At 42.0% G+C, this 13,266-nt stretch overlaps 1 protein-coding gene across 1 annotated transcript in view; it reads left to right on the forward strand.

The window, feature by feature from the left end:
* Window positions 1-3,565: 3,565 nt before the first annotated feature.
* CCBE1 (collagen and calcium binding EGF domains 1) overlaps window positions 3,566-13,266 on the forward strand; it is a 92,557-nt gene continuing 82,856 nt past the window's right edge. The window contains exons 1-2 of the mRNA XM_062513491.1: window positions 3,566-3,666; window positions 3,813-3,893. Of these exons, the coding sequence (XP_062369475.1) occupies window positions 3,566-3,666; window positions 3,813-3,893 (182 nt within the window). The remainder of the gene's footprint in view (window positions 3,667-3,812; window positions 3,894-13,266) is intronic.

Here is a 13,266-nt window from a genome sequence, read left to right on the forward strand (position 1 = left end):
ATGTTAGGAAGAAATCCCACTTCTATCTGTCTATCTACCTATCTAGAGAGAGAGAGAATAATTCAGGGGTTTTTTTCTCTCTCTATTATCTGATTCTGGCTTTTTTTCCGAGATGGAGCACTCTCAAGGTGCCTCCTGGAGTTCCAGTGGTGTGGGAAATCTTTACACTGCCCAAGCGTGGGTGAGTTTATAGCAGCTGAGCTTGGATTGTGCAATATTCCTTGAAAGCAGAAGACTGGATACAGACTTCCAGGTTCAGTTCGGACATTCACCTGGAAGGGAGCCTAGTCCATGAATGACCAACATGAGGCCAAAGTATCAAAGTATCCACCCAAGTTGTTCTTGAAAATCTCTGTTTTCTGTCTGTTTATACCTTCATCCTTGCTCTGATGTCCCCAAACATGTCAATACTGACAGCTGGAGACCTGGCACTTGATGCAAACACAATGCTGTGGTGGGATTAAGACTATTTACAATAAGTGGTTACTTGCTTTATGTTTGAAGCTGACGGAAAATGCACCAATGAAAATGTTGTTTGTAAACGGATCAAGAATAATCACAGTGCATACTTCTAAAGACTGCATTGAAACATCTAAAAAAACCAATAAACCCACCAAGAAATCCCTGTCCTCCCCTACCCCCACCCTTCCTCCCCAAACATCATGGTCATAGCTCTTTTAAAGGTGGGAGTAGAAAGGGGGTAAAAATAATCTTCTGTTTCTAGGATCACTATCAAATTTTCAAATCTCTTGTATGCATTAGTACTGAGCCAAATACAACTGTCCTGGTGGAGCTCAGTGTAGATCTATTTAGGCTATTCCAGTTACCAGCAATATCCAGAAAAGAAACTACTTGAATTTGAATTATTAATTCAACAACACCATTATGAATGAACTGCAGGAAACAATGCATCTTCTTCCTATGTAAACAGTGTAAATAAAACTTCTGATAAGCACTTTACTGCATTGAATTCCTCATTTTTTTTTCTTTGAGAGCGTTCCAAAGTTTAGTGTGCAGCTTAATCAACTTCATACATGCTTGAGTTGGGCAAGTCAAAACTAACATGACCCCGCACAAGGAAAAGCATCCCTCACACGAGAAATCCCATTCTGCTTATTTACTATATATGAAAACAGCCCAAACCATTCCTTCCCTGAGGCAACGGGAACTTTTCCATGTTTCCTTAACCATCGCCACCCTTCAACACTTTTCAGGACTAAGGCCTTGTTCTCAGGATGACCCTGGCTGCATGGTCATTAAAGCTGAGATGGAACTGATGAAGCAAAACGACCAAACCTCCAACTTTAATGTATTCAGCTGCAATATAGTTACCAACTGCAAAGTACGATGCTGTTTAACCTCTCTTTTCTGTCAGCTATGGATCACAATGAAATTCTTTTAATATAAATCTTAGGGCCCTGCTTTAGCAAGGAGTTGAGTACAGGATTAGTTTCACCTCCAGGTTACCATTTTTAAATTAGCAAAGCCATTAGCCTGGGTTAAATGAATACATATGTAAGTTAAATAATATTTTTTAATTTCAAATATAGCAGTGTGTTGATACAATGCTATGTGGGTGGCAAGAATTAAAGAAAAGGCAGGGAGACAAGTTAAGTAGTTCAGGTAGTGAATCAGATCTGCACTGAGTGGCAAAAGTTCTGGGAAGAAAACCCACCTTTTTGGAAGCATACTTCTGCCAAGCCTATATACAGCCCTTTGAAAATCAAAGTCCTTCTGCATTCATGACACTTGGGTCTGGGCTGGAAATCATCCAGAGGATTTCGGCTCTGTGCTCTGGGAATCAATTCAATTCAAAAAAGGAGCGTTTTGGGAGGGTCAGTGACCACTTCTGGAATGTGTTAAATTAAATCCTTTGTAATCTTTAGACAGACATCACAGGGGTTACAGCAGTGCAAACCTCTCTTCATTTCAGACTTTGTCACTGGATACTCTCTGGTTGGAGCTGAAGGGTAAGGAACGTGATGTGGGGACAGGTGTCTCCTGAGCTCTTGGGTCCAAGCACCCAGGTCCTGCTTTTATTCCTGTTATCTCCAAATCAGGAGAGTCTGCCTGGGAGAGGTGAGGGCTTAGCCCTGTGAGAAAGACCCACAGCCTTCTCTGGCTTCAAGACAAGAAGTCCTGTCTTTGGTTACTTATTATTTGTATAAAGGAAAAAGAAGTAATTATGACAGAATAAACATCTGAAACATTCTCTTGAGACCAAAAGCCAAAGCAAGAGGGGGAAATATTCTGCCATGTAGCACTACTTTTCTTAGCTGAGCACAGGAGTGGAGACAATGTGCAGTGTTGCCTAAGGAGAGAAATACCTTGAAGCTGGCAGTTCACAAACCATGGTGACAGTGGATGATGTACAAGTCAGAAAAAGCTTCTGAAAAATCCTACAGTTTCCCAGTTCATCTATCATTAGTTTTTTTTCTGGGTACTGGACAACATACCAAAGGGATTAACAGCTTAATCATAGCTGATTCATATATGGGGATCTGCATTTTTTATTTATTTATTTATTTTGTTATCATGAACTTCCTCTTAGAGACATGGGAAACTGAGGCACAGAATGGTGAAATTACTTGTTTAAATGTTGCCTGTGGCAGGGGAAAAAATAGAAGTGTGTTGCTCCAATCTTATACACCTTTTTACTCCTGTGCTGGTTAACAGAGGAGTTAAGATTTCCTTGCATAACCCTGACTTTCCTGGCTCTAATGATAGATGAGTACAATTCATTGCTCGCATTTCCTTGATCTTTCTGACTGCAAAATGAGGTCTTTTATACTGCGGGTGAAAGTGCTGGAAAGGCTGATTCGCACCCTCCCCTCCTTCCCATGTCCCTGAAGCTTTTGGTACTTGTAGGAAGTTACGTGGTGATCAAAGCCAATGCATCTGCCCAACACTTTGCAGAGGCACAGTCGTTCTGCAGGCTCGCTCTGCTGGTCCCAAGCAATTTAACCGTGAAAACAGGATATGGTACAACAGGCCAGACCTGATGCGCTGCTTTATCAGAGTCTGTTGTCATTAATCTCCGCCTTTATGAATGGTGGGGAAATGGCAGCTGTACGCAAGGATAAACAGCCGACGCAGCAGAGATGCTTTGAACTGCTATGCTCCTTTGGGGAAGAGATTTGAGATAAAGCCGAATCTGGAAAGCATCAGTGGTGGTGCACCAAGAGCCGCTGATCACCCCTGCCGCTTCGGACCTTTCCACCACTTTCCGTCCCCCTCACCTTGGGGCGGGCACCCTCCTCCCCGCTTTTCCCCGCGCCGTCCGCAGCCGCGGGGTCGGGAGCGGAGCGTGACTTTGCGGGGCCGTGTGTCGACGTCCCCTTACTCCCACCGCACATCTGCCGCGACCCTGCCACATCTGGCCGCCGCCCCGCCGCGGGGCAGCATCTGCCGGCACATCTGGGCGCGCGCGGCCCCTCCCCGCGGGCACATCTGTCGGCGGCGGGGGGCGGCCCCGCGGCGGGGCGGGAGGAGCGCGGGTCGGCGCAGCCCCGCCGCCGGCCGGGGCGGGCAGAGCCGGAGCGGCGCGGAGGGGAGCGGCGGCCCGATGGGGCGGCCGGCCGGCAGCCTGTCCCCGCTCCGGCTGCTGCTGCTCCTGGCGCTGGGACACGCCTGGACCTACCGGGAGGAGCCGCAGGACGGCGACAGGTGGGTGTTGCGATAGCGAGGCTGCTTCTGTGCGTTTCTTCCCCACCGACCGCCTTCTTTTTCTTTTTCCTATCTATTGTTTTTTGTTTTGTTTTGTTTTGTTTGTTTTTTTTTTTTCCTTAATACTTCGACTCTCCACCTTGCAGGGAGGTTTGCTCCGAGAACAAAATCGCCACCACCCGGTACCCCTGCCTAAAACCCACGGGAGAGATCACTACCTGCTTCAGGTGAGCGCCGCGGCAGCGGAGGACGGGGGCAGAGGGGGCGCGGATCTCACGCGTGTCCGCGGCTGGGGAATCGATGCCCGCGGGGAAGGCAGAGGGGGACACACGAGGTGTGGGCGTCAGGCGCAGGGACGGCGGCTGTGGCAGCTGTTTGCTTCCCCCCTGCTCTGTGCTAGCCCACCCCGACAGTCCCACCACGCCGCGGGCCACGGAGCAGGTAAGTTGGTCGCGTCCCTCCCGCGTTCCGCATCTCCCCTGGCAAGTCCTGCAGTTGCCCCAGGGAAGGGTTTCAGTAACTGGCTGCAAACGTCACCTCCGAGACATCGCTGGAGAGGGCGCGTGTGGCTCTCATTGCTGTACCGAAGCCACCGACAGCTTTTGATATGGTGTGAGAGGCTTCCTCTGACCTGGGTGTCCGGGACCACATGGGAACTTACAGCTACATCAGTTCCAGGATAATTAGTGAGACCGTAGGGATTTGTGCTATGCAAAAGATATCTTAAATTAGGTAGGTGAATCACACTCTCAGAATTAGTAAGTCCTTCAGCAACCAGCTCTGGGGGAGAAATTTGGAAGAGGCCTCTCAAATTAAATAATATTAATCTAATAATGAGCTTTAATTTTACATCTGTGTGTTTGAGAAACATCATCTGTTTTAATGATGACGGCTATCCAGAGTAGTTGACAGTGGATGTGCTTTTTCCAAGAGCTGTACACAAAGTATGAGCACACACATATCCCTTCACTGATGCTCTTGAGTTAGCCTCATCCCCACAGACAAGATGTTTCATGTATGAAAGCTGCATCTTGTGAGAGGTTGCTTTGTGGACGCAACAGTGCCCTGCACGCGTGTGCTTCCACATTGCATGTGGCAGGGAGCCACTTCTGTATACCAAAAATACAGTAACACATGTAGAAAGTGCTACAGAGAGGGTCCATCTCTTTTGATTCACATTAGTTCCAAAGAGCTGCAGACACACGTTGCAGCAGTGTTGTCCCTCTCCCATGCTCTCAGGCTTGTTCTTGTTCTTTGACAGCCACAGCCACCTGGGACAGTGTCCTGCCGCTGCCCAGTTCTCGGCAGCATTAGCTTCCTCCCAGCTCTTGGGAAGGGCTCTGCAGGGAATGGAGACCACCCTTCCCTGCATCCCTTATCTTCTCTCTCTCCTCTCCCTGAGAAGGTGAGGCAGAACCCTCTTGCAAGCAGCTCTGTAGCACACAGTGGCAACACATTTTGGAGAGCAACAGTGTGTAGGTTTTGCAGGGAAGGTTTTGCAGGTACTTGGTTGAACCTGCTGCATTTCTCTGGTTTGAAGGCAGAGCACTGAGGTGGACAAGACTGTTCTGAGTGGGGAGTTACTGAATGAAGAAGCCAGAGTGGGAGCTGTATAAGGCAGCACACACATGACCACCCTGCCCTTTTGTGCATGTCCCAAAACCCCTCTGAGGAAAGTGATTTGCTTTGTGTGTGACAGAGGACTACACAGGCTTCACTGGCGGCTATGGACCACTGTGCAAAGAAGGCAGGACTCTGTCCAGCTGCCAAGTCCCACCTGTGCTTTCTTTCACCCTTCCTGAGGTATTTCTGACCTTTGGGCTCTGGTTGTGATGAGCCTCCCTCCCTACCCAGATCTCCCTCCGTGCAATCCCAAGCAATATTCACTGTCCCAAATGAGCACAGTCTGTGTAGATGAGAATTTCCAAATTGCTGGGCTGAACTCTTGGTTGTTTTAGTTCAAACATTTTCTGTATCTATGACTTCCAAGTCCCCCTTGCTTAAAAAAAAAAAAGAAAAAAAATTACATTTCTGTGCAGTTATGTATTTTTAGGGTTTAACCTTTAGGCTTGGGTGAGGGCTCCATTCGTCACCCTGCAAGGTCTCTTCTGTGCTCTCCATGCACAAGAAGAGGGCAGCAGCTCTGAGAGGGAGCAACTCAGCTCAGCAGAGCAGCTCTGCACTGAGCTCATACCTGAGCTGCATTGTGCTGGCAGTCCTGCCCCTTGGAGCTGTGCCACACTCTGGCACAGACCTGCAGCATCACCCACCTGAGGTGGTGAACCCCAGGGGCAGAACAGCACCCCAATTGCTCCTGGTAGCAAGGTGTGCTCTCAGCAGGCACGTGGGATTACCCTGGCAGAACACATTTTAATGTAAGATTCATTAATATTTTGAGGTTGAGGCTGTTAACAAGATGACAGGAAACTTGCAAGTGTTGACTAATCCTGTGGTGCCTCAAGGCAGATTTTGTTTCATAGGACATTCAGGAGCTTAAAGATTCAGTTTTCATCTCTGGAATGACAACCAACACTTAAAGAACTTCAGCTTGGTGGAAACTCAGCTATGGCTTTTAGGAGCTTTCACTCCAGGTTTCAGATAAACTTGATTTTGGTGTTCTACAATTTATTCTTACAACACTTCATTTTTTATCTTCCTAGACATCTTTTTCACAGAATTTCATAATGACAATAGTTATGTAATTTATATACATTGTTAGAGGTAGATAAAAAGTAGTTAATGTCAGCTTCTATTTACTATTAGCAGACACACCTAACTTCTTTTCTAGGTCAAAGTACCATTTGTATAGAAATTATACAAACTGACACCAAATATATCATAACAGATTATATCATAACACATCAGGCATAAGGCTACATGCACCGCTACTTATGATCTGTTGTGCAATTAGTTAAGTAAAATAAGGAATATGTATGAAGTTAGGCATCAAAATTCCTGACCAAAATCCTTGATGGAAAGTAATTTTGTCCTTTTATTCCTCCTGCTGGAGTTTGTCATTAAAATCAGCATGTTTTTAGAGCACTTCAATAAAAATAGCATCTTTTCATCACAAGAAGTGTTTCTTGATTTTATTTTTTTTAGTCAGATTTACTCATGATTAAAGATGATCCAAGTGGAGGGGCCAAGCCAGAAGTGGGGCCAAGTACTGAGAATACATTGACATTTTTCCCTGTGGTCATAGCGACCACATACACAATCTGATGTATTTTTTCCTTTTAAATGTGTGCAGTCTGGCCCTTGGTTTAGTTTGATTTGTATTTTTTTTTTTAATTTTATGTGTCTTCTGTATATGTTTTTGTAGGAGTACAGAGGAACAGATGAAAAAAGCAGAGGGGCATTATACAAAATCTTTTCTATGGAAATATCATTTAAACTCTTGTATGTAACTGCACAAAGTACCCAGTATTAATGTCCCCATCAGGTAAACTTGGAAAAGAATTTCTGCAGATTTGTTGATAGTTGTATGGCCCAGTAAGACTCTGAATTCCTACGGTATGCAAAAACTCATCAAATTTTAGGAAATTTGGGCAGCATGAGAATATGAAGCTTCAGCCTCTTGTTACTGTCTTCTCCAGTTATTTGGATGTGATGATAAACTGTTTCACTCTCAGACAAATCTCTAAATGCTTTGTTGGCATGGAAAATTAGACAAATGTATTTTTCTCCAATGCCTGTGATAATATTCAGTTTGTGCATCCTTGTAGCAGTCCTTTTTATTACAGCCTTTCCTCAATTTCCATTTTAAACAGTACTCCTCTATGCTGTTGCTCTGGTCGAGAAGGAAAAGTAGCATCTGGGACAGGTATCCCCTTTCTTCATCCTGACTGTGGAGCTGCATTCCCATAAGAGAGTAGTGGTTAATGTCACCTCCAAATTCAGGAGGACCAATGTCTAATCTGGCACAATTTATTAATTGGAGTTGCTCCCTTTTTAAAAACCAGCAAACTTGATTACCATAGTAACTGTTATATATTAGGAGAGCTAAATATTTTAGTCAGTTAAAATTCAGAGAGTGCAGTGAATTAATTCTTCAGAATTATTCAGTATACACACTTTAGAGAAACATTTGCTAGTGGGAAGCTGTTAGAAGTTGTAGGAAGACTCAAGCAAGTTATGAGGAAAATGAGGATATTTTTATTGCCTGACTGTACTCATCTCTTTGCCTACTGCTCACTTAAATATTGTTCTAAGTTGACATGAAAGAAACAGTCTTGCTCCTCCTCAGAAAATTTTTGTAAAATGTTAAATAAAGGAAACCAAGAAGCATAAATCAGGAGATGAAATTTTGAACCTGGGTCTGCACAGCCAGGAAGAACACTTTAGCCATTGCCTTGATGGGCTAAGGGAATATTTGGGGTTTTTTTCTTTTATTCATATGAAACTGTCTAAATTAATCTAAAATCAGACTAAATGTTAGTCTGATTATTTTTAAAACAAATAGACTATTGCCATGATAAGAGAAATTATCCATCTTTCTCTGACCATAAGTAGTCTCCTGCATTTTTTGCTGAAAATGAAGTGAGCAAGGACATGTTATACCCTAACTTTTTGTGTATAGTGATGGAAACTGCTCCTGGTCCTTCCTTCTGCAGGACCAAAAAGGAGTAAACAGTTTAGAATTAGGGTGCTGGGCAGAACAACTCTAGCTAATGATGGTGAAATCTTTGTAAAGATGAGCCAAATCTTCACATAAATCTCCAAACAAGCCTCATTTTGTGGGACATAAATGTTGGCTTAGAACTTAATCTGTAATTTTTTATTTTTTATTTTTTTGTATTTTACAAGCAAGGTCTCTTAAATAGGGTGAACACATTTCAGTGTAGGTCAGCTTCTTCTGACAGTTAGCAGCCACAAGTATTTTGCATAGGTCTTTCCAGCACTTCAGGTATCAAATTATGCCATAAAAAATTGTTGTATACTTCATAACAAAAAGACATTTCAAATATACTGTGAAAGAGAATGCATATATATTCATACCCTACTTTGTTTTGATGCTAAACAGAGAAGACATGCCTCAAAAAGCATTTCTTTTTACCCTCTTCAATGCTTATACTTCTGGTAAAGACTATTATTTTTACAGACTCTATCATTTTGCACATTCTTAAAAGATAAAAGTATTTGCAAATAAGCTGGACTGTAGCTGTTTCACAAAGAGCAGCACTTTCACTAATATGCCCTTGGGGACCATATGCAATTTCTGGTTCCCAGATACTCGGCGAGCATGTTGCAGAGCTTTCCAACATGAGAAAAAAATTGCTGTATATAGTTGTGGAGCTTTCAGCTGGAGTAAGAAGGGATAATCTCTGGTCATCTTATCTTCTGACTTTACTTTTCATAAATTTCTTTTTTATAGTTGCTATTGCATTTTCTCTCTGAAGTTTTGCTGACTATTCCATATCACTGAAAGAGCCTCAACTCATATATAACAGTATAACAATTATACAAGAAACTAACATGCTTAGAGCAAACTACTGCCTAATCTCCAGTTATCTTGAAGGGAAATGTACTCCATAGTAGAATTTTGCTGAAAATTTAGAAAGAATATGATTTCAAATTTTGTATTGGTTTCAGAAAACTAAACATATAGAATACACATATATATACACATTTTTAAAAAATCTTGCAGGGAATTGCCATTGCAGGTAGAACTTGGTACATATCTATGAATAAAATTTTCTTCAATACAGTGGGTTTTTTTGCAAAACAGTATATGCTACAATGGTGTCAAGATATGCTTCCCAGTTTTCCCAGATTTTTTTTTTCTCACTATTTCTTTGGAAGTAGCACCTTCAAGTTGCATGGTACTGACTGCATTCAGTCTTGAGTTTCATTCATTTTTCTTTGCTGTGATTGCCAAGTGAACAGATGGCTCAGAACTACTGAGATGCATTGTGAATATCTGTCAGTTAAGGGTAACACCAATGCCACACAAGTGTCTGTAGGCTTCCATACTACATTTAAGTGGCCGTGACTTTGTGTGTCACTTTTCTGTCTCAGGTGCCAAGAATAGGAAACCTAATTATTTCTGGATTTTGGTGACGTTAGGGACACCTGAGATCTCAGTAGATGTGGATAATACTGGCTGCAGCAGAGACTCCTGCAGCAAAATGTGCAGCAAAAGGTGCTCCTGTGGATCTCCTGTGCAGTGTCTCCTCTGTACAGCCAATTCACTCCAAAATGAAATAATTTAATTAATGGTCTTAAAGAACAATGCATAATTACTGTGAGTGGTGCTCTCAGGTACGATGTGCTAATTAAAGGATGAAGTCAGGCAAGTGGTCGTTCATGTAGTCCAGGAGTTTTTGATGTTCACATCAAAGCAGTTTGGAGAATTTTAGAACTGGCAAGGCAAGAGCTTTATGATAAGTGCCTTGCTTGGTGGTTTGATTGATAATGAAACCCAGGTGCTTTGCATTATGGTTTTCATCTACAGAACATAGGGTTAAATATGAACTGACTTTCCTAGCCATGTTGTCTAGCTCAGAAACTCCAGACAAACAAAATAGTAGCCCCAGGGCCTCCCATGGCTGATACGAAATAAGTAATAAAAATAGGCCGCCAAAGGGAACATGACGTTTGTAATTATCCTAAGTATTGTATATGTTCCCTAAGGTCAGGTTGTTTTGTCCTTAAAAAATGATTGTAGTCTCTCCTGCTAACAGCAGGATGTTATTAATACTTGTATTACTGCTCCCATTGTGGTAGACACCCATTGAGCTGAGTTGTGCTGTAATGATTGCAGACAAAACAGGCAAGACAGAAAAGGCAGGAATGAAAGGATTAAGGTATGGAGCACCAGAGAAGAGAAAGGACAAAACACCCAGAGGCATGGAGCAAGCAGACAAAAAAAAAAAAAACAAAACAAAACAAACAAACAAACAAACAAAAAAAAACCACCAAAAACAAACAAACAAAAAAAACCTGATATAGCCATAAAGAGACAAAAATTCTGTCTTGGTGGTGGTTTGTGTGACAGATAGGTGAGTGACAGAAAGGAGGTAATCACTCCCCAAAGAGGTATAATTTAAATGCTTCCAGGCTTCTATTTAAGTTGAACCCATAAAAACAAAACATTAGCCAAAATCAGACAAAAATCTGCACGCATGCACCCCTGGGAGGATTCGTGTTCTCCCAGCTAGACTTGGAGCTAAACTACAGGCACTGATGCATCTTCCCTTGACAGCCTCTCCCTTTCCTTCCTTCCTCAGTCTGGAAAAATCTCTCTCTCTCTCTCTGTCCCTCTCTGTAAAGTGTGTGTCTGTGCAGGGACAGGAGGGAAAACTTACAGGCAGATATTTAAATTTCCCTTTCAGCCCTTGCTATGTTCAGGTTGCCTGCACTCTTTGTCATAGCAAAGACGTTTTGGGAAGTAGCTGAGCATGAAATATTCAAACTACTTGTGGAAAAGTAAATCAGGCTGGCTGGAGATCCCAGGTAAGACAGGACTGTTTGCATTCTGCTCTAAAAGCCATTGACCAGTACAAAGAACACATTTTGAGAACAGGGTTTTTGAGACCTTTGCTGTTCTGGCCTGTTTTTATGTCATTGCATGCGTGGAAAGGAAGTAATTGTATGTGGGGAACAAGGTCACACAAAGCAGGTGTGAGGGAGACACCTGATGTTGATGCACAGATAAGCAGTTATACTGTATCTGGGATAGATCTCATTTCAGATTGCACTCACTTGTGCAGCGCTTGTCATTTGGGGCATGTGTGATTTTGGGTTTCTTTGAGATTGTGCTGAATTCTTCAGATCTTGAGTATAATATTTTGGTTGTGCCTCCATCTCAGCGCCCTGATTCCTGAGATGACTTCTGTCTCACAGCATGAGTCAATGCTGAGTGTTCAGTACACGTCACTTCAGCTGGAGCTGCTGGGCGATGGCACAGGGCTTTGTCATAAGCCAGTGACAGGGACATGGGTCTCTCTTCTCTGGAGATCTTCTGTTGCACACATCTCTTTTTAATTGTGCCCACCAGGGTTCCTCTTTTTAGTTGTGCCCACCACCCCAAACAAGCAAAGCTGTCTTTGATTTACAGTAAAAAAAAAAAAAAGGCTTTCTCCAAAGTCTGCTCAGAATAATTTTTCTGTGTTGTCCATTTTCTGTTTGCTCAGTTTCAGTTTTCAAACTAATAGGGGCTTCTTTTGTAAACTAACAGTAGCAAATGTCACTCTGTTGCTCAAATTTACCAGTTCTTCTATGTGGTTCCAATTGTAAGCAGAAGCAATGGAAACCAGAACCCATACAGTGCTGACTTGATTTCTTCTTGGCCTAGTAAAAGAAAGCAATTTGGTTGCATCTCCTCAAGAGTAGTTCTGTTTAACAGTTGAGGAGAAAAACAATTTCAGTTTTAGACAGTAATCTCAGAGTTTAGTGTTTAGAAAATCCTTCTCCCTTAAAGAGTGTTTTCCATTGTATTGTGTTGATTTCATTGCTGATCCTGGTTCAAAAAACGAAGTACAAAACCATCAAGCATTTAGTGTACATTCAACTATGGTAAATAATTTCTTCTGAGTTTCTTTGTTAGCTTCAAGTTCTAACCACATTTGTTTTAATTGACGATCTGGGCTGTAATTGAAATGAGGTGAAATACACAGTGTTTGTATTAACTGTATTAATTTTAGCAGCCATTCAGTAGTAAACACACATTAAACAGAATTCTTCTCCATCCTTTTAAAATGGGCTGGGAGATAAAGTAGTGCAGACACACTGTTTTAAGTGGGAAAGAGGGGTAAAATCTAAGATATAATCCAGATTTTTAAATTGATCATTTTTGGAAAAATGAATAAGCTTATTACAGGTCAATAGCAAGTCGTTGTCGAACATAAGTTTGGAGAAATATAAGACAGTATTTATCTGGGCTAGCAAGCATATTATTTCTCTTTTACAGAAAAATTATTGGGGCACAGCTTCCAGTGTAAAATAGAAGTGTTCATGTTGGCTTCATCATCTCATTATCAACCCTCAAGAGGGAAAGTTGACCACTTAATTCTCTGTAACAAAGTGTGCAAGTCCAAGAAGTTGTACTGTACAGCTTTCAAAATGGGTTAAGAAATAAATTAAGAATTATCATAATATTTAATGAGAAATGGATGAATACGGAAAACATAGAAATCTGTGAAAGTACAACCAGAAAAAACTGTGCTCAGAACTTTTTGTATAAGAGAGAAAATAACTTTATTGGATGCATTTTTTTCTTTGTAAATAATTCCCTGCCCAGAGCCCCAGTGTCTGTGTGGAATGTTAATACTTCTGTGATCACATTCAACGCATTTAATGTATGTTGTAAACTGGACATCTTGCCTACTCAATAAGATGTTATTATCATACTCAGTTTTCACTAAAGAGTTTATTATCATAGCTGCACCAAAATAACGGAGTCATTTCCTAAACACTGCTGTCTGGAATTATGACAAAACCCCTTAGTTTAGAGATTATTGCCTTGGAGAATTGAAACAAAAATAGCCAAAGGGAAAATAATTTAATCTTTAAAACAGCATTTGTGGGAAGAGAAAAAAAGCCAGGTGAAAACAGGGATTTTGGTAGCTCTTTGGGAGTTCTTAGTAGTTGAGAAGTGGA

The sequence above is a fragment of the Cinclus cinclus genome, chromosome Z, assembly GCF_963662255.1.
Source record: "Cinclus cinclus chromosome Z, bCinCin1.1, whole genome shotgun sequence".
Taxonomy (NCBI): domain Eukaryota; kingdom Metazoa; phylum Chordata; class Aves; order Passeriformes; family Cinclidae; genus Cinclus; species Cinclus cinclus.